The sequence below is a fragment of the Cucumis sativus genome, chromosome 4, assembly GCF_000004075.3.
Source record: "Cucumis sativus cultivar 9930 chromosome 4, Cucumber_9930_V3, whole genome shotgun sequence".
Lineage (NCBI taxonomy): Eukaryota > Viridiplantae > Streptophyta > Magnoliopsida > Cucurbitales > Cucurbitaceae > Cucumis > Cucumis sativus.
The window spans coordinates 22,701,454-22,727,243 of NC_026658.2; the positions used below are offsets into that span (position 1 = coordinate 22,701,454).

Here is a 25,790-nt window from a genome sequence, read left to right on the forward strand (position 1 = left end):
CTTGACACGTGAAGATAATATTACTAGATATTCTCTGGCATTCATTTTTGGATCTCAAATTTATAGAACTTGAAATCCGCTGCGCAAAAGAAAGGAAAAAAGAGAGATTATATACAGAGTTTTCAATCGTAGGATTGAGAGTTTTGTGGATCAAATCTATTGGAATTAAGAAGGAATCTCAGCTTCAATTTCTGCATTCTCAAAATATCAATATTAATCACGAAAATTTCTCCTCCATGTCACTTGAAGAATTGCCACTAAAAGAATTAAAAAAAGAAGACTGAAAAAGGAAACCCAAAAGCTTCAAAATTGAGTGGGACTGTAGTAATTTTCTATGTAAGAAACGGGGTAGAATTGCAGACTATATACTATAGAGAGATGACTAGAAATAATACATGTAAAATATCGGTACAGTTCAATACGATGAGGAGTAGCATAGTATTGGGCGCTCCTTACCTTTCAAGGGTTGAAAAGTTTTCTGAAAGGTCCATCTTTCCTGTCTTTTGCAGCTTCAGTAAGAGCCAAGAATCTTTTGAATCCAGTGGTGGCAGCTCCTCGTCCTAGCGCAGCTGCTCGAGTAAGGACATCCTCCCTGGATGCCATAAGCCCAACCGTGGAAGGACTGGTAATTGTAGGAGCTGGAGGTGTGCTGGAGACAACTGGTGGAGCTGATGGTGATGAAACCGAAGGCTGCGTGATCCCTGGTCCGTGTTTGTTGAAATCGTCCAGTATACTTTGCTGATCAGCTTTCTTAAATCCCTATACATGCCAAAACATGATTAAGAAACAAGACCTGAGTTGTGTTGTTGTACAAAGTACATAATTGTGAACTGTACGAATCTTAGGTAAAACTTTATGAAATAAGAATAAAAGACAAGCAAAAATGTGACCTTAAGTTCTAAAATTCGCTGAAATTCCATCGGGGTTCCTTCCGGCAATAGTGCACGATATGTATCTGCCACAGAATCGACCGGAGAAAGTATGACCTGTGCAGCAAATAAAGATAACTGTCAGGATATTTAGGGGAAACTTTAGTTGACTTGAGACCTTTGGTTAACTGTGCCAACGCAATTAGAGAATTATTTGTATCAACTAGTTTGCAGTCAGATTTCATAGAAGATTCCAGGACTATCATTTTAACAGCTTTAATAATAGCAGTTATTTACGAAATTTTGACTGATGAAAGTAGAAGAATTTTAAGGATAAAGTCAAGAGTTATCTCTTGATGATCCACCTATCGGCTTCCATTACTAAAGTTTCCCCCCTGTTTTAAGTTGATCCCAATTGGATAGTGTTTTCAAAATCTTCCTGGCCCCCAACTTGGGATAAAATTTGAAAGAAAGTACCAACAGGTACGTTGAGACCTTGATTACAAACCTTCAAAAGAGCTTCAGCTTTGCTCATCTCACGGCTTACAAATTTTGAATAGCTAGCGGCACCTGAAGTCTGAAAAATAACCAAAAGAATGAAGTGGTCGGTAAGAAAATTCATTGAATTTTTAAGTGAAAGAAGTCTATTTTAAGATGTATTTAATAATATAATAATAATAATAGTGAAAAAGAATACTTGTCAGCAACTTGTAAGTCCAGTTAAACTACACTAATCATGGTTGGAAAGTCATTTCAACAAAATCGAATCAATGGCATAAAAAACATTTAAAAGCCTGCTACTTTAACCGCATAAAATGCAAAACCTTGAAAGTTTGAGAAACTAACAAGTTACTTATAATATTGCATGCCCAAGTAATCTGAAACCATAAAAATAAAGAAAGAAATCTGGAAAAGGTTCATGGTTTTCAACAATTGGAAGGCCTTTATATGTTAGTTCTTGGGGAGGACCCTCTCGCTCCTTGCCCTTAGGCTGTTCTTTTTTGTTCTCTTGAATGTGTTTTCTATACAAAAAAAAAAAAAAAAAGAACTTTTTCAGATAAGTCAAATTCTTTTTATATCTTCTGTGATCTTGTACAATTCATGTTTTAAACGGGTTTGAGGTTTCCTTTTTTGTTGTTTCGTTTGTACTTTGTAACTCATAGTTAAAATTTCTGTTTTGTTGGAAACAATCTTAATTGGAGTTTCTTAAGAAAGTCCACAGCCGTCCAAATTTCGTTTCTTTCTGATAAAAAGAAAAATCCAGACCGGGGAACAATCTAGAGAATAAAAGATGACTTGAGACTAGTGCCAGATTAGTTATTGTGAATGTGAACGTACCTGTCGACCAAGGGAAGGAATGTCAAGAAGAATCGTTTTCACAGCTTGAGTGTCCAACAGCATCTGTACAAGCATTTCAAATGTTACCACTAGGTATGATAAATCAAAATCAAAATCAAACCCAAATCCTATATGAATCACTAAATGGTGAATTTTTGGAGAAGTGACCAAATGAAATAGTCTATGACATTTAGTTTTCCGTCTTTAATCATCTATGGCCAGTGCAGGTTTGTTTCCATTTTTCTAATGCACATAACTTCATAGGCATGAACAAAAATGTACAGTTGTAAAGATTCTTTCTGCAGTAGTAATATTTCATTTACTAGAAACTAGGACCTCATTTGATAATGATTTCATTTTTAGTCTGGTTTTCTAAAATTTACCTTTGCCTCCTCCCCCAATTTCACTATTGTAGTTTTCGCCTATCTTAAAGAAGCTTGAATTCCTAATTAAATTCTAAAAAAGAAAAACAAACTTCTAAAAACTAATTCTTTAGCTTTTGATAATATGAGTAGAAAGTGAATAACAGAATATAGGAACGTATGAGAAATGGTTATCAAATGGAGCCTAAGCGATACTGAAAAGAAATTTTATTTATTTATTTTCATTTTATATCCGTAAGTGTCCAGGTCACCTCCAAATACCTCAACTATTTTCATAGGATGAACAACTTTACGATACATTTAATCATCAAGACACGAGAAATCCTAAGTTATCAAATTTTTAAGTATGTTTCTATGAGACATAAGTCTGTCAGACGACCTTGGAATCAGGCTCTAGCCACAAGGCAGTGGTTCATCCACCAGACCTAGGTTCTTGTCCCCAGAACTCAAGAATACAATTGTCCGTAGAGTAAGGTTGTTATGACACATAAGTCATATCAAGTAAGGTTGTTATGACACATACGGAAGTTTTAAGTTTACTAAGTTATTCTTAGAATGCATGAGAAAAAAGACAAATGTGCACTAAGAAATTATTCATCAGGCGCAGGCATATCTTGGTTGTTATCGACATTATAAGATTTAGGTTGACAATAAAAACTTATTTCCCAGAGGGAAAAACAGTACACAAAGGATTGAGCTTGTAATACTTGTTGGGCTCCAGTTTCTGATATTTGCTTGCACTTGAAGATGTTGGCATAGAAACGCGGACCAAGAGATGATGCAAGCTGGAAGAATGAGCAAAGGTATTGGCAATCAGGCAATAATATAGAGAGGAGTAAAACACATGGAAAACGGACATAATAAAGGTAATTGAACAGGATGAGGCTGAAAACTACATATTAAGATTGACTATAGCATGAGAGCAAACTGCGAAATAAAAGGAACAATCCTCTCAATGATCACCTTATCCAAGAAGAACTGGAAGTAAAGAGGTGAGAGAAGTCTGCCAAGTACGGGAATACTGGTTGTGAGAATCATATTGATGCCATTGACATACCTGAAATAGGATGGGTGCAAATAAGATTAACAATCAATTTTAGGACTACCAAAACACTTGAAAGTAACGTAATTTTTCATGGGTGACAGCTCTTCGATTTTTGGCTTCTTCCTGGTGCTGTATTTCTAAACCATTTGAATGCCTTTATTTTTCATGTTTAAGCCTTATGTTTGCTGGCTACAGTTTTGATTTTGATTACATCATTTTGTAATTTGATTGTGTTCGTTTCTTGTATATTGAGCAGTGGACTCTTTTCATTTTGTTTCCTTAAAAAAAACAAATTTCCAAGGCAATTTACATTTTTTGTTTAGACGACAACAAGTGTATTGACCACTAAAAAAAGATTAGAAAGGAAGAAGATATGACATTCTTCCAGAAATATGAACTGACGAGAAGTATGAATACGAATATAGGCACATGAGACAAATAAAGTATGATATGGGCTCACTAAAAATCATACAAATATTTTAGAAATAAATTAAGTTTTAAACACAACAATGTGGAATACGGGGGTTCCACATGAAGGGAGTTTTTATATATTTTATTGCAAATATGATTAAATTCTTTTCCAATTTGCTTTCATTGTTCATGTTCAGGGAAACTTAAGACCTAAAAGAGTTGAATTGTCGACAACATTGTTAATTGTTAATAAGACACATGTTTCTTATGTGGAGCCGGGAATTTTGACAATGTCCTTTGGAGACGTCAGCTTGCTTCTTTGATTTGGCATTGCTTTTCGAAGCTGTGCAGGAGTTTTAAGCCCACAATGAAGGTTGTCATTCTATGATTCACGAGGTTTTTTGTAGCCACATTTTGGGAATATGGGACAATTCATTTGGAGTAGGATGTTTGTGAGGATCAGGGCAGAGAGTGAAGGATTGTTTCCTGTTTGGTGTTATTTAATTACATCAAAAATCTCAATTAAACAAATTTTTGTAGAAATTTTTTAATTTAATGGATAAATCCCCATTTAAAGGGAAATTTAGTTTTCATTTGTGTCAAAATGGGGCAGATTGAAACATTCTGATTTTAAGATGAGTTAGATAGTTAAGTTTGGGTTAGGTCTTTAACTAGGTTTAACGTTTTTCTTTAGGCTTTGGTTACCAATGCTGATGTAATAAGAATAAGGCTATAGTTAGTTAAAATAGAAGACAGCTGTAGTTAGTAAAACAGTTAAGCTGTAGTTAGTTAAGACAGTTAAAAACTTAACTGTTTCATAAATAGTTCCTTGTAACTACTCACAAAACCCTTAATAAATACCCCATCCATTATTGGCAGAGAATTCATTTTGAAAAAACTATCAACTTTGATTTACATCAAGTGGTATCAGAGCCACCGATCCTCGGACGGATGGCTGGCTGGAGAGGAGGAATCCCTGCTGTGAGGGTTAACCGCGAGCAAGAAGGGGTGGAGGAGATCGCCGCCCTCTTTCCAAGGACATCCACGGTACGCTTGCTGGCCATCGAAGACTCCTTGGGAGATCTGCACGAGAAGATCGATAGAGTAATGGACAGGCTGGACACCCTGACTTGAAGGATGGCTGGACTGCCGGTACCGGCGAGGATTGAAGGATATGACCGAAACGATGGAGACAGAGGAGGCCGGCGAGCTCGAAGGAACTTTAAAAACTTGCCTAACCAAAGAAACGAACAAAGGAGGAGACCGATGGACATCCCACTACGATACGCTGACGATGACAGTAAAGAAGGGTATGAAAATTGACCGAATGTGCAAGATCGTGATTTTCTAGTGGTGACGAACAAGGAAACATCTGGAATGACAACGGAGAATTTTGAATAGCTTAAGGCTACAGGGGGCAAGAGGCACGAAGGGAAACTCATCACGACTACAAGATGAAAATCGACCTACCAACCTATAACGGTAAACGTGACATTGAGTCTTTCTTAGATTGGATAAAAAATACTGAAAACTTCTTCAATTATATGGACACCCCTGACAGAAAGAAAGTACATCTGGTGGCTCTAAAACTGAGAGGAGGAGCTTCGGCATGGTGGGATCAGCTGGAGATGAATAGGCAGAAGTATGGCAAACCACTTATCCACTCATGGGAGAAAATGAAGAAGCTTCTAAAGGCATGTTTCCTACCTCCGAATTGCGAACAAACATTATATAACCAGTATCAAAACTGCCGCCAAGGGAGCCGAACGGTAGCAGAGTACATCGAAGTCCATAGATTGAGCGCAAGAACCAATCTGAGTGAGAATGACCAACATCAGATTGCAAGGTTCATTAGAGGGCTAAGGTTCGATATTAAGGAGAAGGTGAAGTTGCAGCCTTTTCGTTTTTTGTCTGAAGCCATTTCTCTTGCAGAAACAGTAGAAGAAATGATGACCACACACTTGAAGAACTCCAACAGAAGGACCACATGGGAGACGAACTCCTCCAAGAAACAGTTTTATGGCAAGAAGACAGACGAGCAACCATCAACATCGGTGGCAGATAAGGGTAAGGATATTGATACCCAAGAGGCAAACAAGAGAAAAGAAAATGTAGATAAGGGGAAGAGCCAAAATAATTACACTTGCTCGTCTCTGGGAAAGTGTTTTCGATGTGGTGAGCCCGACCACTTATCCAACAACTGTCCTAAAAGGAAAATTATAGCTCTAGCTATTATATAAGCGAAGAAGATAAAGAAGAAGAAGAAGAAGAAATAGAGTTCATTGAAGCCGATGATGGGGATCGGGTCTCTTGTGTTATTCAAAGAGTCCTCATTGCTCCTAAAGAGGAAACAAATCCCCCATGCCACTACTTATTCAAGACGAGATGCACTACCAATGGCAAGGTGTGTGATGTTATAATTGATAGTGGGAGTAGTGAAAACTTGGTGCCAAGGAAACTTATAGATGTCCTAAACTGGAAGACAGATCCGCATCCTGATCCATATAAGATAGGATGGGTGAAAAAGGGAGGAGAAGCTCTAATTAATGAAATCTGCACAGTGCCCTTTTCCATTGGAAATAGCTATCAAGATCAGATTGTGGGTGATGTGATTGAAATGGATGTGTGCCACTTACTATTAGGCAGGTCTTGGCAACATGACACTCGAACCCTACATAGGGGGAGAGAAAATACCTATGAGTTCCAATGGATGGAAAGGAAAGTAGTTCTACTCCCATTAACAAAAAAAGTATAGAAGGTATAAGGCAGAAAAAAAAAGGGGTAGCTCTTCGTTACAGTAAGTGGGAAGAAAATATTGAGAGAAAGAGAACAAGACCTGTTGGGACTTGTAGTTGCTAACAAATCCTAGGAGGAAGGAGGCGAGATCACTGATCTAAGCTTAAAGAACTTATTCGCAGAATTCCCTCACCTAAAGAGAGAGCCGCAGGGACTGTCACCAATTCGTGACATTCAGCACCAAATTGCTCTTATCCTAGGAGCATCGCTACCTAATCTAGCCCACTACAGAATGAGTCCAGAAGAGTACAAAATCCTACATGATCATATTGAAGACTTGTTGAGAAAGGGCCATATCAAGCCAAGTCTAAGCCCATATGCTATGCCAGCACTACTCACACCAAAGAAAGATGGAAGTTGGAGGATGTGTGTAGACAGCAAGGTTATCAACCAAATTACTGTGAAATATCGGTTTCCTATTCCTCAAATTGGAGACCTATTGGATCAACTAGGCAAGGCTACTATCTTCTCGAAAATTGACTTGAAAAGCGGTTATCACCAAATAAGAATCAGGCCAGGGCACAAATGGAAGACAGCCTTCAAAACAAATGAAGGGTTGTTTGAATGGTTGGTTATGCCTTTTGGCTTATTCAATGCACCCAACACCTTTATGAGATTGATGAATTAGATGTTACACCCGTTCTTAAACCAGTTCATAGTGGTTTATTTTGATGATATCCTCGTATACAACAATAGCAGTGAAGACCATATTCAGCACTTGAGAAAATTGTTTCAAGCCTTGACTGAAACAGAGTTATAAATTAATCCAAAGAAGTGTACATTCCTAACCAGGGAAATTGTCTTTCTTGGTTTTCTAATCAAAGAAGGGAAGATAGACATGGAACCTAAAAAGATAGAAGCCATACAATCTTGGCCAGCACCAACCTCCATCAAAGAAATGCAAGCTTTCCTTGGCTTGAGATCTTTTTACAAAAGATTCATCGGAAATTTTAGCTCAATAGTGGCCCCTTTAATTGACTGTCTAAAGAAAGGAAACTTCAAGTGAGAAAAAGGTACAACAGCAGAGTTTTGAAGAGATTAAAAGAAGACTGACTTCTAGTCTTGTCTTACAATTACCAGATTTTGCATCACTATATGAAGTAGTTGTTGATGCTTGTGGAACTGGAATAGGAGCCGTATTATCCCAACATGGCCACCCAATTGAGTATTTCAGTGAGAAACTGAGTGCATCAAGGCAGCCTTGGAGCACGTACGAACAAGAGCTTTATGCCCTTGTCCGAGCACTCAAACAGTGGGAACATTATCTCATGTAAGGAATTTGTACTCCTAACGGATCATTTTTTCCTAAAGTACCTCCAATCACAAAAGAGCATCAGCTAGATGCATGCAAGATAGGTCTCCTTCCTATAAAGATTTGACTTTGTCATCAAGCACCAAAGTGGTAAAGAGAACAAAGTGGCAGATGCCCTATCCAGAAAAAGTTCCTCACTCACTCTCTTATCCATGGAAATCGAGGCATTCAAGCACCTATCTAACCTATATAAAGAAGATGTTGATTTTTCCGAGATATGGGTTAAATGCAACAACTACATCAGGCCAAAGACTTTCGTATAATGGAAGGTTATCTATTCAAAGGAGATCAGCTATGTATCCCACACACATCACTTCGAGAAGCCCTACTAAAAGAAGCCCATTCAGGAGGATGGTTGGACACTTTGGGCAAGACAAAACCTTTGAAATAATTTCTAAGAGATATTATTGGCCTCAACTAAGAAGAGACTGCAACAACTTTGTTAAAAAATGCCCTATTTGTCAAAGAGCTAAAGACTCAAGTACAAATGCAGGCCTATATTCACCACTATCTACCCCAATTTCCATTTGGGAAGATTTGTCAATTGATTTCGTGCTCGGACTTCCCAAAACCCAAAGACAGTATGACTCAGTAATGGTTGTAATTGACAGATTTAGCAAAATGACACACTTTGTAGCCTGCAAAAAGACAAATGATGTCACCTACATAGCTAATCTCTTCTTCCGATAGATTGTCCGACTACACAGAGTACGAAAGACCATTGTTTCTGATCGGGATGTCAAATTTTAAGCCATTTTTGGAAGACACTATGGAACAAACTTGATACAACCTTGAAGTATAGCACAACAGCACATCCCAAGACAGATGGCCAAACAGAACTCACAAACAGAACTCTAGGCAACTTGATACGTTGCTTAGTGGAAACAAACCAAAACAATGGGACTTAGCTCTTGCTCAGGCAGAATTTGCCTTCAACAATATGAAGAGCAGATCGACTGGTAATGCCCATTTGACGTTGTATATACGGAACAACCAAGGCTAACCTTTGACCTAGCATCACTCCCTACGACTGTGGACACAAAAGCAGAAAAAATTATAGAAAAAATTCAAAGCTTACATGAAGAGGTCCACAATCACCTAAAAGAAACAACTCAATCCTACAAAGAGGCAGCAGACAGAAAGAGAAGATAAGCTACCTTTACTGAGGGAGATTTAGTGATGATTCATCTCAGAAAAAATTGATTTCCAACCGAAACGTACAGCAAACTGAAGGACAGACAATTAGGGTCATTTCGTATCTTAAAGAAAGTTGGAGATAACGCTTACAGAATAGAACTACCACCGGACTTACACATTCATCCTGTTTTTAATGTAGCAGACCTAAAACAGTCCTATGCTCCAGATGATTTCAACCTAGCCGCCTAAAGTCACTCGGGACGAGTTCTATCCTAGGGGGGTAGAATGATGTAATAAGAATAAGGCTATCGTTAGTTAAAATAGAAGACAGCTGTAGTTAGTTAAGACAGTTAAAAACTTAACTGTTTCATAAACAGTTCCATGTAACTGCTCACAAAAACCTTAATAAATACCCCATCTCTTAGCCATTATTGGCAGAGAATTCATTTTAAAAAAACTATCAACTTTGATTTACATCAAATGCGCTCTTATAACTATTCGCTAGATCTTATTCTTCTAGATTAGAGTCATTTTTCTAAAGTTAGCTAGTGTGGCTCTGGCTCCTTGTTTGGGCAGTATTTTTATATGCCTTTTTGTAATCTTTCATGTATTTTAATTTCAACACTGTTTCGAAGTAAACATATTACTTTTATTCTAAAAATATCCAATGCTGTTAAAATCTTCAATTTTTATAGACAATAGACTCCCCCATTGGTTTTCTGCATGCATTAAGAAAATTATAACGAAGGTTCACACTGACAGGAAAAAGAGGTTTTCAGGTCTGCCTATTTAACCTTTAAAATTGTTCCTATCGAAAATAATAAATGATAATAATAATAATAATAATATAATCATTGCAAAGCTTCCTAACAGGGAAGAAAGTTATTCAGGAATTACTTCCAGATATTCTCTACAATTTGTCTCTTAGAGAAGCTTCATCTTAAATTAAGTGTAATTTTTTAGGGACCCCATCTTGTTTGGCAACAATTGAAAAGTTCTACAATTTTTTTTTTTTTTTAAAACTAAGCAAATCTTGAATTGAGTGATAAAGAAGGGGGAAGGGACATACTCTGACTGGTCACCCACACTTTCAAGAGTACCCCATGGAACGCGAGTCATTGCTGCCATTTCTGAATCAAATTTAGTTTCCAGACCATGCACCAAGGTGACCAACGCTTTTGTTATTACTGCCGAGAATTCATCCTGCACAACACGACATGCTGTGGAACTCAATCGAAAAAAAGTTACCATCCATTGCAGTTAAGTAATGAATATCATACCTGCACCTCTGACATATCTACGCCGTCCACGAGTTGAGAATCAATTATCTTTTGCACACTTTCAGCCAATTCACCAGACTGAAACCCCCTCCACAAAAACATAAAAATAATGAATGAATAACTGAAGTTACAAAAAGACACGGAGTTTAGAATGAATTCTTAGGCAGATATACAGTTTTTCATTTTAATTAGTCAGCTATTCAAGCAACATATCCCTCAAGAAAATAAAAACAGAAAAATATTTATTTTTCAACCACTATAAATATGTTGATTCAAATGACAACCACAAAGTACAAGCATGATCATGACCGTTAAAAATATCTGTGTCCATCCCATTCAGGAAAGGTATAATTTCATTTTCCAGTAAATGCTTCCTACGTAAAAGGTTTGACAACTATCAAGTAGGTAGTATATCTGTTTTGTTAGCCAATTGTCAGCTTTTAGAAATGAAGTTTCAAATATCTTTCTATATATATACATATATGTATGGATATATGATTTAAATAAAAAAATCCCTACCTAGGTATTTCCCTAACTTGTTTGTAGACTAATTAGGAGAAATTTTTGTTTAACAGTTGCTCTTCAAGTTTGAGCGATGCAATATCAATTCTTAACCTATACTGTACCATATTTTCATTATTGAAAATTACTTTCTTAAAATCCTTTTCTGAAAAGGGAAAAGATATTGTAGTTAGTGTCCACCATTCAAGTAAATACTAAAAAGAATAATCTAACAACCAAAGAAATTATCCAAAAGGCAACTTACTGTCTTGTGGCAATATTCAGCTGAATTGACTATGTAACAGATAACTTTTTCATCCTTGTCAGAAGTCTGTCCAAAACTTTCACACGCATTTAGAATATAACAAAAAGTATAAACATAATTCTCAAATAAGGAAAAAGAAACTCTATATTTGATTGCCCTTTGAGCACCTTTATTTGTCCGTCCATGCCAGTGGCAGCTGCAACAAACCCCGTGCCACCCTTGGGAAGTCTTGCAAAAAGCTTGGTAGCATAAGCTTTTAGCACTCTCTGGAATACCTGGCGATGTGAAAAGCCCAACAAAGATTATTCTAGAAGAACCATCCGTGTTGTCCACTTTTCATATTTTGGACCAGGACCATATTATTTAGCAGTTCCAGTACATAACTGAAAGACAAAAGTCTTAACCACACAAGGACTATTTCATTTGCACGCATTATTTAAAGAGCATATTCCTTCTTGTGACAACGTGATGGTAGAAATAGATAACTACCAAACAGAGTGCAGTTTTATCCCACATTCAAACAACTTAAATTGATACCCTACTATTGTGAAAAACATCAATATGAACAAAACGTCCTCTTTGGAAATTTCCAAATTATCTTTAGGAAATCGTTTTGATCTTGGTATACAAATTTATGCTGCTTAATAAGCACTCATAATAAGAGAGTGGCATACAACATCCAAATTATGGTGGCCAATCTACAAATAAATGTGAATCTATAAGCATAATACTGAATATGTAATGACATTACAGTCATCCCTAAAGTAAACGCAGTGTCCTGTCTCTTTGAATAGAAGAGGTGGACAAGATTAAAAAAGCAACTCAAGTATTATATATCAAAGTGTGCACTGTTATAAACAATCATGCTTCTGGGAAACATAACATCTATCACAATTGTAAATGTGGATATAGAATGCACCTTGAACAAATTTAATAATGTCTGGTTCTTGGTCAAGGCACTACACCTCTTTAAGCTCCTTTTGATTATTAGAAACAACTGCAAAAAAGAATAGCCAACGGCGAAGTAATTAGAATATGAGAGGAGTGAGTAGGACAAGGATTCCCAGCCAAAATTCAAGGACAGATACTCTTAGGGAAATTCTTTCCCAGTTACAGGATGATGATCTGTTTTTGGTGAAGATCAGAAGATAAGGAAATAATACTTCAATTCTTGTAGCTTCTAAAATGAATCATGACAGTGGTATTCCTACCACTGTTTTGATACAGCCAGCCAAGACATATTTTAACCCCCATAACCAACCCTGCTTCTCGCTCTACTATTAGCCTAAGAAAACTTGTCATTCAACAAAAGGGGATCAAACAAACTCCCCCTCAATAAAATCATTAAAATTTCTCACCAACCAGTGACCTGCCCCTGAGAAGTCTTTTCACCTTGAAGTGAATGATGCTAAAGTTGTCGATCACACACCACTAGACTCACAGAGCCAAAACGGATCTCCTACCATGTTAAAGATATTACTTCTACATTTGATCCTTGGAGGACCAACAAGCAGGAGCTCGTATCAAATATCTGAATGATAGAAAGCATTATAATATTTCGCAAATTACCTGCATGCTACTTGATAAAACATTACTCTGACTTCCTTCATCAATGTCCCATGTTTCTTCCTGTCATAAAGCAAATTTGATTTGTGGAGGATCAGCATAATCAAATAAGAATTGTTAGATGTTTATCCGTCAGAGGGATAGCTAGATACAGAACAAAACAATGATATTACCTGAACAAGTTTTTCCAGATTCTCCATTAATGTCTTCTCTTCTAGTTCTATGTACACTGTCAAGTGAGGTTCAAAGCAAGAAGAGACAATTCCACGGAAGTTGAACTGCCAACAAATATTGGAAAATATCAAAGAGCTACTTTTTTTAAACAGGTACAGGAAATTCTCATTGATATAATAAAAAGATGGTACAAAGTACAATTCAAGCAAGATAACATGAATTAGTAGGTACACCCAAGCATCTCAACTAGGGTAAATTATAGTATTTAAATAAACAAACAGACACCTATGAACTATCTTATATAGGCTAACAGAACAGCTTCTTGCAAAGTACAACAATGAAATCTTAATGACCGAAGTTTGGTTTACAGAATTTTTTTCTTACACTTACAACTACATTGTGTAACAACTAACGTTCCATTATTAAATTTCATATAACAGTTAAGTGGTAAATTACCCCAGCTCCAGGAACAGACATATCTTTGATTCCATTCTTTTCCTGTCAATCACCAAAATTTAAATAGCAATTAGACAGTATAGTTTTTATAAATAGAGAAGAAATGAAAGGATATAGTCAATGAATCTGGTATTCTCACATTTAAAAATTAAATTACATACATCATTCTCTGGTCCTTGATGTACAGCCAGCTTCTTCTCATACTTTTTTCTTATGTCAGAAACATTTTGACTATTACTGTCCTCTCTGCCAAATTCCTCAATTCCATTTCCGCTCTCCTTCCCTCGAGCACCTCCTCCAAACTTTTCTGCCAGTTCATCTTCAAATTCTAGAGTTCGTTGTAGTGCCTAAAAAAAAATTTGATAAATATGAGTCGAAACCAAAAGAGAAGACAACTTATTAAAAATAGAAGAGGTCAGAAGACAGGATCTAGAATGCAGGCTTCTCAAAAGAGTTATGTGATTATTCAACAACTATCATAGATTTCATCTAAAAGTAGAATTATCGCCATCAATATAACTTCATGGAACAATTAGTCTTTTTCTTTTCTTTGTTTTGAGGGAGAACGAAAGAGATACCAGCAATAGTGTTGCAACATCTGGCTTTTCTTTCAAATTATCCAGGATGTCCTCAAGTTGTTTTCTGCAATCATTAAGACCATTCAACAAAAAACAGCACTCCCAGACATAAAGATGAAAGGTCAAAGATTTTTTTTATAGGAAACATATATGTATATTTCAAGCAAAACAAAAGAGAGAACAACCTAATGGCGAAGTGAATTCCAGTTGTTAAAAATCATGGAAAGACCATAATTACAAAAGAATTTGGTGTAATTCAACTTATAACTGGAGGAAGAACTGAGAATCTTTTCCTAATCGACACTGCAGTAAATTCATAGTACATGATTTATCTCCTATGGTACTTGTTTCCTATGAAAACACAAATTAATGATTATTTGTACATGTTGGTTTTTTCAAGTGGAAGAATTTTTTACCTTGATCCTTTATTTGAATGTAACCCGTTGGTGTGTGGGGTATCTCATCTTCTCCTCATTAAAAAATTCAATGAAAGTCTTGTTTTTTATTTAAAAATTTTAATTGATAAAAGAAAAAAAATTGAGGATAAAGAAGAAGAAGAATAACCCTTAATTTGAATGTATGGAGTTGAATCTATGGTTTCGATACAAAAAGATCCATCCAATTTATGTCTTTATATTTCCCTTTTTCCATGAACTTTCCCTAATCTATCCATTTCAAAAGCTTGATGTAATATCCTTGTCAATTTTATCAACAGATTTATGCATTTTTTCAGTTCCCGTGATTCTTTTTTCATGAGAGCTTGTTTAATTAAATTTTCCCCATTAATAGTTCCCTAGATAAGTTGAATTCTCCACATCCGTGCATCCATCCAAAAGATGAAAGCAAACCAGTCGTCTGATAATAGATCAATCACAAGAACATGTGCAGAATTCAAAATCAAAAATAAGTTCCATACCTTGTTTTCTTACAGAACTGGATACAAAGACGATATGGAACATGCCATGAAGGAGGAAAAATTTTCCATATCTCTTCATTTGTTCTTATGCGGCGCTTTATCCATGCATATCTTCTTTCAGTTTTATCTAACTTTGCCAATTCTAGAAATATAACAAACATACATTGTCAGGATATCCTTAGAGAAATATGCAATTAATTATTTGGCATAAACTTATCTAAAAAGGAGAGTTGAAAGAGGACAAAAGGGAAAGATATTCTATAAAAGAAAAAGAAGTATCACAACTTTTGCTTGTTTCTTGTAGTAAAAACAAACAAAAGAAAAAGAAAATACAGGCAGAATTTTTTCAGCATAGTAAAAGTCAAGAAGTGCAAGACGGATTAACATTCTTGTTTGGTAACAATAGTCTTTAAAACAACCTATTTGCTCCAAAGGAAACTTCATTCTTTGTGTTTTCAATATGTTATCTCTGCCAAGCATGTGGGTGTCGCTTAACCATTCATTTTCTGAGTGTTCTTATTACTTGACCTGTTGAGATCACTTTTTTATGCATCAATGCTGACAGAGCCTAAATTTCACAACCATAGTTAGAAAGAAAAATCATAGGATTTTTTTTAAGGAAAGCACTTTTCTTGGCTCGATCATTTTGAATCACCTTGTGCCAAAACTTTTTTATGGTATGCATGAATTGGAATACTTTGTAGTTCGTAATTTGGAGTTCTGTTTTATATTTCTCACATTCTCTTTTCATTTCTTCAATAAAAAGTTTCATTTTTCAGAGGAATAAAAAAATGGCATATCTCACAAGGTTTCATTTTTGCTCAATCAATAAACAGAAAGCTTCATTCTAGCTTTTTTTTTAGACAAGAGAATGTTCGATATGATGCCGCCTTCAGTGTCTCTTGTAGGTTTTTTGCTGTATTTTGATTCAAATTTTACTTCTTTTTTTATTGCCAAAACTGGGGTCTCTTTCTGCAGTTCTCTTACTTCTTTTGGTTCCTCCGTGTTGCTGTTTGGTTCATTAGCTAATGCAGCGCTCAAAGATCTAAGGGTCGGGGTTAAAAGAGGCACTCTTGTTCTTTATTAAAAAGGAAACAAAACTTTCCATAAAGGCACTTTTTGTTTCTTTTTTGATATCCGTGAGTTTCCGGACCAGCTAACGTGTACCTTGACTAATCTCACGAGACAACTCGTCTAACCCTACAACATTTGGATGTCAAGGAAACCCATAAGAAATTAATTTCTAGATAGGTGACCACCATGGATTAAGACGCTCTTTTTTAAATCAACTTTAAGAAGATTTAAATGGTGTGTACAAAGGGCAAAGAAGGTTTAAGAGCACAGATTATCTAGTAAAATTAATCTTTTTTTCTTTTCTCCCCCTATAACGTTCAGATTAAGGCTAAAACAGAAAGAGACTCTCCTCTACGAAGGTTCTACAACAAAATGATAATTACAAACCCCTTGCCCCAATCTACCCACATAATTACAAACCCCTTGCCCCAATCTACCCACAGGATGGAGAAATATGGTAATGATAACTTGACAAGCACACCTGCTCCTTCAAATATTTGTTCATAAGAAGTCAGCTCCCGGCTGCAAAAATTATTCACCAACTCTTCCCTCACAGATGGCTCCAGAGCATCAACAACAAAGCAAGCATCAGACAGTTGCTGCAGTAAATTAGTTTCTTCTTTCTCTTTCCCAGTACCTAAGCTGATGCATGGGGAAAGAAGTGGCAACATAGTTCTCATTATTACTTCATAATAACAAATAGATAAACCCATGAAAATCCATCCAGAGGAAAACAGCCTGAATTTTAGTTTTGGCTTCTGTGTACCGTACAACCTTGCTACAAAAAATGAGCTCAAGGTATACATCCCTGACTTCTAGTATATCAAATACATATAACTACTTTCCTAAGGTTCAGATTATTGGTAAAAGAAAAAGAGGAACATCCTTTAAACCTTTTACAAATAAATCGACTTCCAAGGACTCATGAGCAGCAACTTAAAATAAGAAAAATGAAGTAAATTTAGAAGATAAGGCAGTCAAATAAGAAATCTCTAATCCTCTTTTAGTATATTAATGAATGGGAGCTACGATGCTCTGATATATGCATATATGGTGAGAAAAGCCTTTCTCCCTGCAATCAATTACTCTCCAACGGAAGTCTGCATAATCTAAACGCCCCAAACACAACCCACCCATCCCCTCCCACAACCAACTTTTTATAAAGCTTGTGAAGAGCTTGTGAAGACTCTTCTAAAGCCATAATCCAGTGGATTATTGGTATAGTCTTTCCGAAGAGCTTGTTTAATGTCCTGTTTTCCAATATCTTGAAGGACTGCCTGAAAAATAATCTTTGTGGTCCTTGGCTTAAGAAATACAAAGCTGTATTTTATGGTTAAATAACCATGTTTTTTAACTATTCAAAGAAAGTAATTTTTTTGAATTGATCATCAATTGACATTGAAGAAGTGAAACATAGTGGATCATCAACCTTCCAATCTAATTCTTTTCCCATGCCAGATAAACTGTATATAATGGTCTTGTAATTTGAAGTACATCATACCTTGAGAAGTCAGAGAATACATGCGATTTCAGAATTTGTTTAATATTCTTGAACTTCTCCCTAAGCTCTGTGATCTTCGGGTTATCCCTATAGGCTTCAAAATGACTGCATAATTGGTTTACTGCCTGGAATGAATCAGAATACATGTTTCTTAACAAAAATGTGAAAGAATAAAACCCCTCTTTTTTCTTCAGAAAGATATTTAAGTTGAGGGAAAAGGCAAAAACTTAGAAAAAAGAGATAGACCAAGAAAATAGCATCTAAACATACAATTAAATATATCGTGCCAAAATGGCCTCATATAACCTATAAATTTCTTTTAGGTATCAAGCTAAGCCTTTTGGCTACAGCACAACCACACAAGAAACAATTTAGATGAAAAGGGAAAATGTTTATATTCACAAATGAATACCTCCAATTGTGCAGCTGCTTCTTTGTACTGTCGTTTTGAAGCCATTACTTGGAGCTGCTCAACAGCTGAGACTATAATCACATAGAAAGAAAAGAAAATTATTGAAAGCGAGAGTTAGGCAAGAGAACTTGTACAAAAACAACAACAAATGATAAGGAGAATGTGTGGGGCACCATAAAGAGCTTTCAATGATATGACTGAGGAGTTTCTCCATCATCTGTCACTTGGAGGGAGAGAGTGTGTGCTTTGTTATGGGGTATTTGGGGGGAGAAAAATAGTAGAATCGTTAGTGGGGTTGAGAGAGAACTTTTCAACTTCTGGACCCTAGTCAATTTCGACCTTTGGACCCTCCTTTGTATTTTATTACCATCAAAGACATTGTCCCTTGTCCCAAAAGAAAAAACAAGTGTAGTTGTACAACCCCGAGGCAAATATAAAAAGTTTGTGGCTTTACCCAACATGGTCAGACGATGAAGAGCAGTTATTGTTGTAGTAATATGTTTCTTTGCAAAGTCCAGCTTCTTGATATCACGACAAATCTCTTGTACCATTGTCTCACTCTGTTCAGCTTTAGTTTTTATTTCTCGAATTTTGGACATGAGTTCCTGCTTCAGAAAAAGAACAGAGGATCTATATGTGCACAATTAAATAAAATATTCCGTATCTTACATGGACTCAACCTTATACAGGCAAAGCACTGGCCAAATGGCACAACCACCAGGAGAAACATAAAGTTTTTGGTATGTCATTCAGTGAATAAATCCCAAAACAGTAATAACAACAAACTGTTTTGGATTTGAACCATTCTTAGAACAGACCGATACTCGCATGAAGACAAAACTTTTTTCTTTATACGACATAAAATTTGTATTGTAGGTAAAAGTCAATGAATATAGAACCTCAAATATTTCTAAATGCTAAAGTAGAAAAACCTGAAAAATTCCAAGCTGATAGACAAACCTCTACAGCTGATGTAGCAGCAGCAAGATCTTCTTTTGCTTTGGTCCCTGAATTACTCTGTGAAAGTCATAATAGCATTAAAAATAATAATTAGATTTGCTGAAAAAGCACCATTGTTCTCAAGGACATTACAATATGACATATTATATGCTTCACTACTACTCTCTTAAGATACATATAATAGCGGCAAAGTTAACGTCAGCATTCCCAATCAAGCGAATAAGATCAAAAAGGGAAGTTGTAAATCATGTTTACAGAAAACTCAGTTCCATCAGAAACTTATGCCCGAAAGAGAGATCATAATAAAAACAAAAGGAAAAATAGAACTGGCAATCCTCCCGACCTAAGGGCCTGTTTGTTTAAAGTTTGTATGAAATGACAGTGATTGTGAAAGAGCAGATGAAAAATAGAACCGTGCACTCAATTATAATGAACCTCATATCACCTACAAGTTCTGCTTCATCGAAGTTAGGATCAAATTTAACTTTTTTCTTTCTTTCTTTCTTTTTTGAAAAAGGAAACACAAGCCCCATCATTAGGATAATGAAATAAGACAAAATAGAGAAAAATACAAAGAAAAGGATAGAATTTAGTATTCCAACAAATAACCAAGTTTCACTAGCTTGACTATCACTACAAAAAATTCTCAAGATTGGCCAAGGATCTAAAATCCCTGCTGAGGTATACATTTTCCCATGCCAACCAAAATATCCAAACTCTTTTTTTTTTTCTTTTTTGTTAACAATAAACAATTCTTATCAATAGAATGAAAATGAATGAAAATATAAAAGATATTCCATCAAATAATGCAAACAGATATGACTTCAGCATCATCTAGTGTACATATAAATCAAAAACTCGTCAAGCTAAATTGTGAACCTAATTGTTGAATGAGCATAACGTAGGGTACCCAAATTAAATACGACAAAAAAATGAGAACAAATGAGCAATGAAAGCTTTTGTTTTCTATCAGGGAAAAACAAGACAAAATCACCGGTTGGCGAACGGCTGCTAAAATTCCAGCATCTTTTTTGTGAACAATAAACAATTCTCATCAATAGAATAAAAATGAATCAAAATATAAAAGATATTCCATCAAATAATGCAAACAGATATGACTTCAGCATCATCTAGTGTACATATAAATCAAAAACTCATCAAGCTAAATTGTGAACCTAATTGTTGAATGAGCATAACGTAGGGTACCCAAATTAAATACGACAAAAAGTGAGAACAAATGAGCAATGAAAGCTTTTATTTTCTATCAGGGAAAAACAAGACAAAAATCACCTGTTGGCGAACAGCTGCTAAAATTCCAGCATCTACACGACGTATCTCATTGTGTATCTTTTGCATAAGTGGCTCAACACCAGATAAAGATGCCTCTAAATATCAGCCGAACTTCACAAAGTTAATATATCACTAAGGATTTAGGGAATAAAGAAAAACAGTGAGCTTCTAGGACCTACAAGAAGCAACTTCAAGAATTCCAAACAAGTTAGAACAAAGAGGGAAAACTTGAAAAATGGTTGTTTGGGGAAATTTTGACCTATTTTAATTTTCAAAACTACTCTTAATTATAATTCAAAATATGATCCCACCTTATGGTGTTACGAGAAACTTTTTAAGACAATATATCATAAACTCAAAACAATCTTCCAAAAAAATTAGTGCCGATGGTTGAATAGTTTCTAAATTCCCCTTCTTCATCATCATCTTCTTCTTCTTCTTCTTCTTTTTCCCTCTTCAAGAAATCAAGTCTTCATTGAGAAGAATGAAAGAAAGTACAAGAACATTGCAAAAATAAAGCCTGCAGAAAGAGTCTCAAAATTAACTGCACAAAAGGGCTCCAATCCAAAAGAATGAGACAGGAGTTGTTGACAAATGAATCCAATTTTGCCCATTATCTTCATTTTCATATTCGTAATAGTACAGAAAAAAAGAAGAAAGGTTCAATTCCAAGTTGTTCAAGAATAATGGTGTAGGGTTCTCAACCCTTTGCCTTAAAGAGTACTGGTGGACACCATAAGTTTGAGCTTGATTATCCGTAAACCCAATGTAAGTTTTCTATCTTTACTTGCTCCCCCTTCATGATCAAATGAGAATGGATAGAGGCTTGTGGGATTGACGTGAGGGGGTAGGGACGACTATATTTCTTGGAGCAAATTGCACGTGGATATGAAGCATATGCATACAAGTTATTCCTTGGATTTTATTCTTTTTTTGAAAAGGAGACAGTCTCTTTATTAAGATTGAATAAAGACTCGAAGTACAAGACATATATACTAAGAGCACAAATAGAGAGACCTAGGGATCAGGGGATGCACTCGTACATCTCAACTAGGTTGACATCCCTCTAGCGACCACATCATGTCCAAACAGAAAACTGTTATATAATAAAAATTCATAAAAAGCATGAAACAAAGAAAAACATCAGGAAAACACATGAGATTGATACATAAAAAGCAAAAAAAACATAATAGGTGAAAGCTGGCCAATGCAAACACAAATCTTGAATTTTATATGCACTGAACTCTTTGTTTAAAAAAGTGCACAAGGGGGTGATCATCGGTCGGTGGGGGCGGTTTTGTACAATAACCGCCACCGAAAAACCGACCAAATGGGTGAAACCGACCACTAACTGTTAGAAGCTTGAACCGATCGACCGAACCGCTTGTTGGCTAAGAATCACGGACACAAGCACAGGACACAGACACGCTTGTCAACTTAATCCTCCTTTCTACTGACCTTTTCACTTATATATACTAATCCCCAATTAGATTAGTCACCCTTAAGCTCTTATTAACTCGCCAACTCCTGCTTAAAGTACTACACGTGTAAGCTTAATAACCTTTCAAACCATGCTTAGCTTAAACTCTTACACGTGGCCCATTAAGTATAGTTAGGAAATTTCCCAGAAAATTCCTATCCCTCAAAGCCTGACTTCAGCTTGCGTTGAACCTCATACCACCTTCCTAGTCTTGTTTGCAAACTTCTTCACCTCGTGTTGTCGTGCTTCAATGCCAGTTAACACTCAAAACGCCTACTTCAAAATATTCTTCCCAAAACGCCTAATTCAAAAGTTCTAACTAAACTCTTATTTCCATTTGACCCTTCTATTCCAAACAAGGCCTCACACTCACCCTTAAGAGAAGAGTTCACCAAACACTGGAAGTAGGACTTACATGAAAAGCCATCCAAAGAGATTGGGGCTCCAAACTCTCACATTTCTCCTCCCAAGACGAAAAGGGTGGGTCTCAAGAAGAGAAAGAAAGGCAACCACATCAACTGTTACCCTTAGGAAAAGGCACGACTGAACCTAAAGCCAAAAGGAAAAAGAACAAGAGCACCTTGTCCACATAAGAACATCAAACACAAAGTGATTTTTAAGCGACAATAATGATACAGTCGGAGGAAAGAACCACAAAGAGATCTTTCCCCCACCTAGTGGTCTTTCCAAAAATATGTTTTTCTTCCATCCCCCACCACATAATGAACCCAAGGAATAAAAGCAAGAAGCTCTTTCGAAATATCTTTCTAAAGATTCAGGTTAGTGTCGATAATCCCTTTACCCAACCACTCGAAAGGATAGGGATCGTGTTTACTAGTTATAATCCTACGCCACAAAGAATTGGGCTTCGAGGAGAAACGCTTGAGCCATTTGCTTAAGAGGGCTTTGTTTGAGGCCCTAGGATTGTCAAGACCCCCTAAAGTCACCAGCTTCTCAATAACCTCCTATCTGACCAAATGAGCCTCTTTTCCTTTCCCCTCATCAACACCTTCCCAGAGGAAATCACACATCAACCTCTCCAAACAGTTGCACACCTCCCCCGGGGATCTAGAAATAGAGAAGAAATAGATCGGAATGCCACTTAGGATCGATTTAATAAGAACCAGACTACCCACTTTAGAAAAAAAATTACTTTTCCAAGAAGCCAACCTACTCCTAACTTTGTCAATCATCAAGTCCGACAAAGAAATACACTTTGGACTAGTCCCAAGAGGGAGGCCAGGATAAGAAAAGGGAAAACTTCTCAACCCACAACCCATCTTTGAATTTTATCTTCCTCACTTTTGATCTTAAGCTCCAACATCTCCTCAAAGAAAACAAGAATGTGGTTCAACATCAAGAAGGAGCTCTCACTTCTCGAACGTAAGAAAAGAGTGGCATCCGCAAATTGAATATGGGAGAGGGGAATTTTGTCCTCACCAACCTCGAAGGGCTCAATCAAGTTACAAATGACACACTTGCTGACGAGTCTGCTAAGAACATCAACAACTATGAGAAAAAAGGAAAGGAGAAAGTAGGTCACTCTGCCTCATACCTCTCGACACTTGCACCTTACCTCTAGGGCTCCCATTGATAAGAAAAAAATAATCCTAATGCAACCCCACATCCACATGCGCCACTTATAGCTGAAACCTTTCCTTTCTAATACCTTATACAAAAAGTTCCAGTCCACGTGGTCGTAGGCTTTTTCAAATTTTATCTTTAACAACAACCATTCTTTCTTTTTAACTCTATAGTCCTTAACCGCCTCATTGACAACAAGCGCTTGATCAAGGATTCGCCTCCCAGCCACAAAGGCCCCTTGCTCAGCCAAGATCGTTGACAGCAGAACCCTCTTCAAATGATTAGTTAACACCTTCCCCATAATTTTACACACTTGTAACAAGACTAATTGGGCAAAACTCCTTAACTTTAGTAACAGTCTCCTTCGAGATCAAACAGACAAAAGTTTTCATCAAAGAGCTGTTCAAAATCCCCCTTTCGTAAAACTCTTGGAACATTACAAATAGTGCAAACATAAGAGGAGCCTCAACCTACAAAAGGTGATTCCAGTTCATAAAAATAACACCTGACTGACAATCAAAAAAGGCCTAAAAAATCACTACCTGCAAGGAACATTTTCCCAAAAACAATTTCCTTCATCCATAAGAGGAACCAACTTTATTAGTAGTTTTTTTTGTATTGGGATGTGATGAAGGTGCTATTGGTGTGTTGACCTAGCCGAGATATCCGAGTGCACTTGTTGATCCCATAGTTTTTTATTATTATTTCCATATAGTTATATATCATTTTAATTCGAGCATTAGTCTGTTTCAATTCATCAATAAAAAGTGACGTTTCCATTTCGGTATATATACACACACATACTTTGGAAGCTCTCGGATAAAATACATAGGCATAAGGGATCCCACTAACAATGAATTATATAACAGTTAACCCCCACCCACACCCACGCGTGCGCGTACACACACAGTGCTGTTTCCTACAATTGAGGAGCCAAGATGGGAGTGACAGAGTAAGTAACCTGTGGGGAACATCTGATTAATGTATTCCAAAGCGCTTGACTTATCCATCGTTTGGCAATAAATTGAAATACTCAGCCCAAACACCAAAATTCCACAAACTTCAGAGCCGACGGTGATCTACGAGAAATGAGAACCACAATATGGTAAGCTTTCATATCATTCAATTCAAACAAATTACACTAGTGTTAACATGACTACCTGATGGAGCTTAATTGATCAAAGACTGCGTCGGATCACATTTATTTGTGCAGCGCGCATCACAGAACGTTAGCAGAAGGGTCAACAGTTATTTCCCGCAGCTGATTTGTCCATAGCTGTGAGTGATGGAGTGGAGAGAGAACTGAATAGATGGATTGGAGTGAGAAAACAGAAGTAGGAGATTGGGATCAACGGGATCTGGGAGTTGGAATTGGAACTGTGAAGGAAGACGATTCTTGACAGGCACTAAAGAGAAGACGAGAATCGTATTGGCTGATTTTAGAGTTTTAACGTGGAACTGCCCTTACCGTATCAAAATCTTGGCTTGTCCCTCTTATTTATAAATATAACAAAACAAAATAAAATTATTCAATATTATATGAATTGTAAATATAAAACTTTTTTTAAAATATAATAAGCCGTTCAAATATTTACCACACAAGTCAAAGTCTAAGTCCACCATTTCGAAAATGGCTTCATATATTTTATATTTTAGGAGCAGTTGCAGATATGGTAAATTCATTATAAAAAATTAGGCTCATAGCACACAATTTATACATTTGCAAATATAGCAAAATGGAAACCCAGCCCACATTTTAATAGATCAAAGCTAATATTGCTAAATCTTAATTGTATTGTGCCACCCAATACAACCTTCAAAAGATTGAAAATCAAAGTGTCATCCGTTGATTGTTTAGACATTCTTCTAATCAAATGAACTAACAATTGTCTGTGACACTTTTTTATTTGAATATCAAGAAGGTGTCCAAATGGACCCTTCCTAAACATTTTCATTTGCTTTTCAGACAACTTTTCGACAATAGAATCTATTATTGTCAACTTTGAATAGTAATGAACTTTGTTTGCAAGGTTCTCTTCAACATTAACCTATTTAAGTAAATTGAAAATGATTCATTCAATTAAGTGTATCATCAAACTATAACAAGTAGTGTGTCAAGAGCACATAAGGTGTATCATGCTTAGTGCATCAAGTGTATTTAACTAATTGAATGTATCAACAGTTTAACAAGTGTATCAACATCATACTAAGTGTTTCAATACATAAAGTGTATCATGTTCTTAGTGCATCAAGTGTATTTAATTGATTGAGTGTATCAACAGTTTAACAAGTGTATCAATATCATATCGAGTGTTTCAATACATAGAGTGTATTATGCTTAGTGCATCAAGTGTATCAACAGTTTAACAAGTGTATCAACATCATGTCAAGTGTTTCAAACTAAAAGTATGTGTATGAGCAGTTTATCAATGAAACAAATAGAGTGTATCAATTGTATATAA

At 36.2% G+C, this 25,790-nt stretch overlaps 1 protein-coding gene across 2 annotated transcripts; it reads right to left on the reverse strand.

The window, feature by feature from the left end:
• Positions 1 to 141: 141 nt before the first annotated feature.
• On the reverse strand, positions 142 to 24,799 carry LOC101207124 (vacuolar protein sorting-associated protein 53 A). 2 transcript variants are annotated; one of them, XM_004149475.3, is made up of 25 exons: positions 24,489 to 24,796; positions 24,290 to 24,407; positions 20,265 to 20,359; positions 18,975 to 19,031; positions 18,469 to 18,619; positions 18,015 to 18,085; positions 17,603 to 17,727; positions 16,583 to 16,743; positions 15,028 to 15,169; positions 14,112 to 14,175; positions 13,695 to 13,880; positions 13,534 to 13,575; positions 13,077 to 13,181; positions 12,907 to 12,966; positions 12,257 to 12,334; positions 11,505 to 11,612; positions 11,338 to 11,403; positions 10,572 to 10,649; positions 10,361 to 10,494; positions 3,554 to 3,647; positions 3,298 to 3,375; positions 2,208 to 2,270; positions 1,378 to 1,446; positions 891 to 986; positions 142 to 759 (listed from the first exon to the last, which is right to left on the reverse strand). In XM_004149475.3, the coding sequence occupies exons 2-25, from the start codon at positions 24,336 to 24,338 to the stop codon at positions 460 to 462; spliced, it is 2,472 nt and encodes an 823-aa protein (XP_004149523.1). In that variant the 5' UTR covers positions 24,339 to 24,407; positions 24,489 to 24,796; the 3' UTR covers positions 142 to 459. The 2 variants fall into 2 exon arrangements, 1 of the variants encoding a protein (XP_004149523.1); XR_004216041.1 differs by lacking the exon at positions 142 to 759 and having other exon boundaries at positions 913 to 986; positions 3,275 to 3,375; positions 24,489 to 24,799.
• Positions 24,800 to 25,790: the final 991 nt, after the last annotated feature.

Excerpts from the sequence above, each read along its gene's own strand:
- LOC101207124 (XM_004149475.3), bottom strand. The coding sequence starts at position 24,338 with ATGGATAAGTCAAGCGCTTTGGAATACATTAATCAGATGTTCCCCACA. Across the intron at positions 15,170-16,582 it reads ACAAATATTTGAAGGAGCAG|AATTGGCAAAGTTAGATAAA; the intron begins GTGTGCTTGTCA and ends TTATATTTCTAG. Across the intron at positions 13,576-13,694 it reads ATCAAGGACCAGAGAATGAT|GAAAAGAATGGAATCAAAGA; the intron begins GTATGTAATTTA and ends GGTGATTGACAG.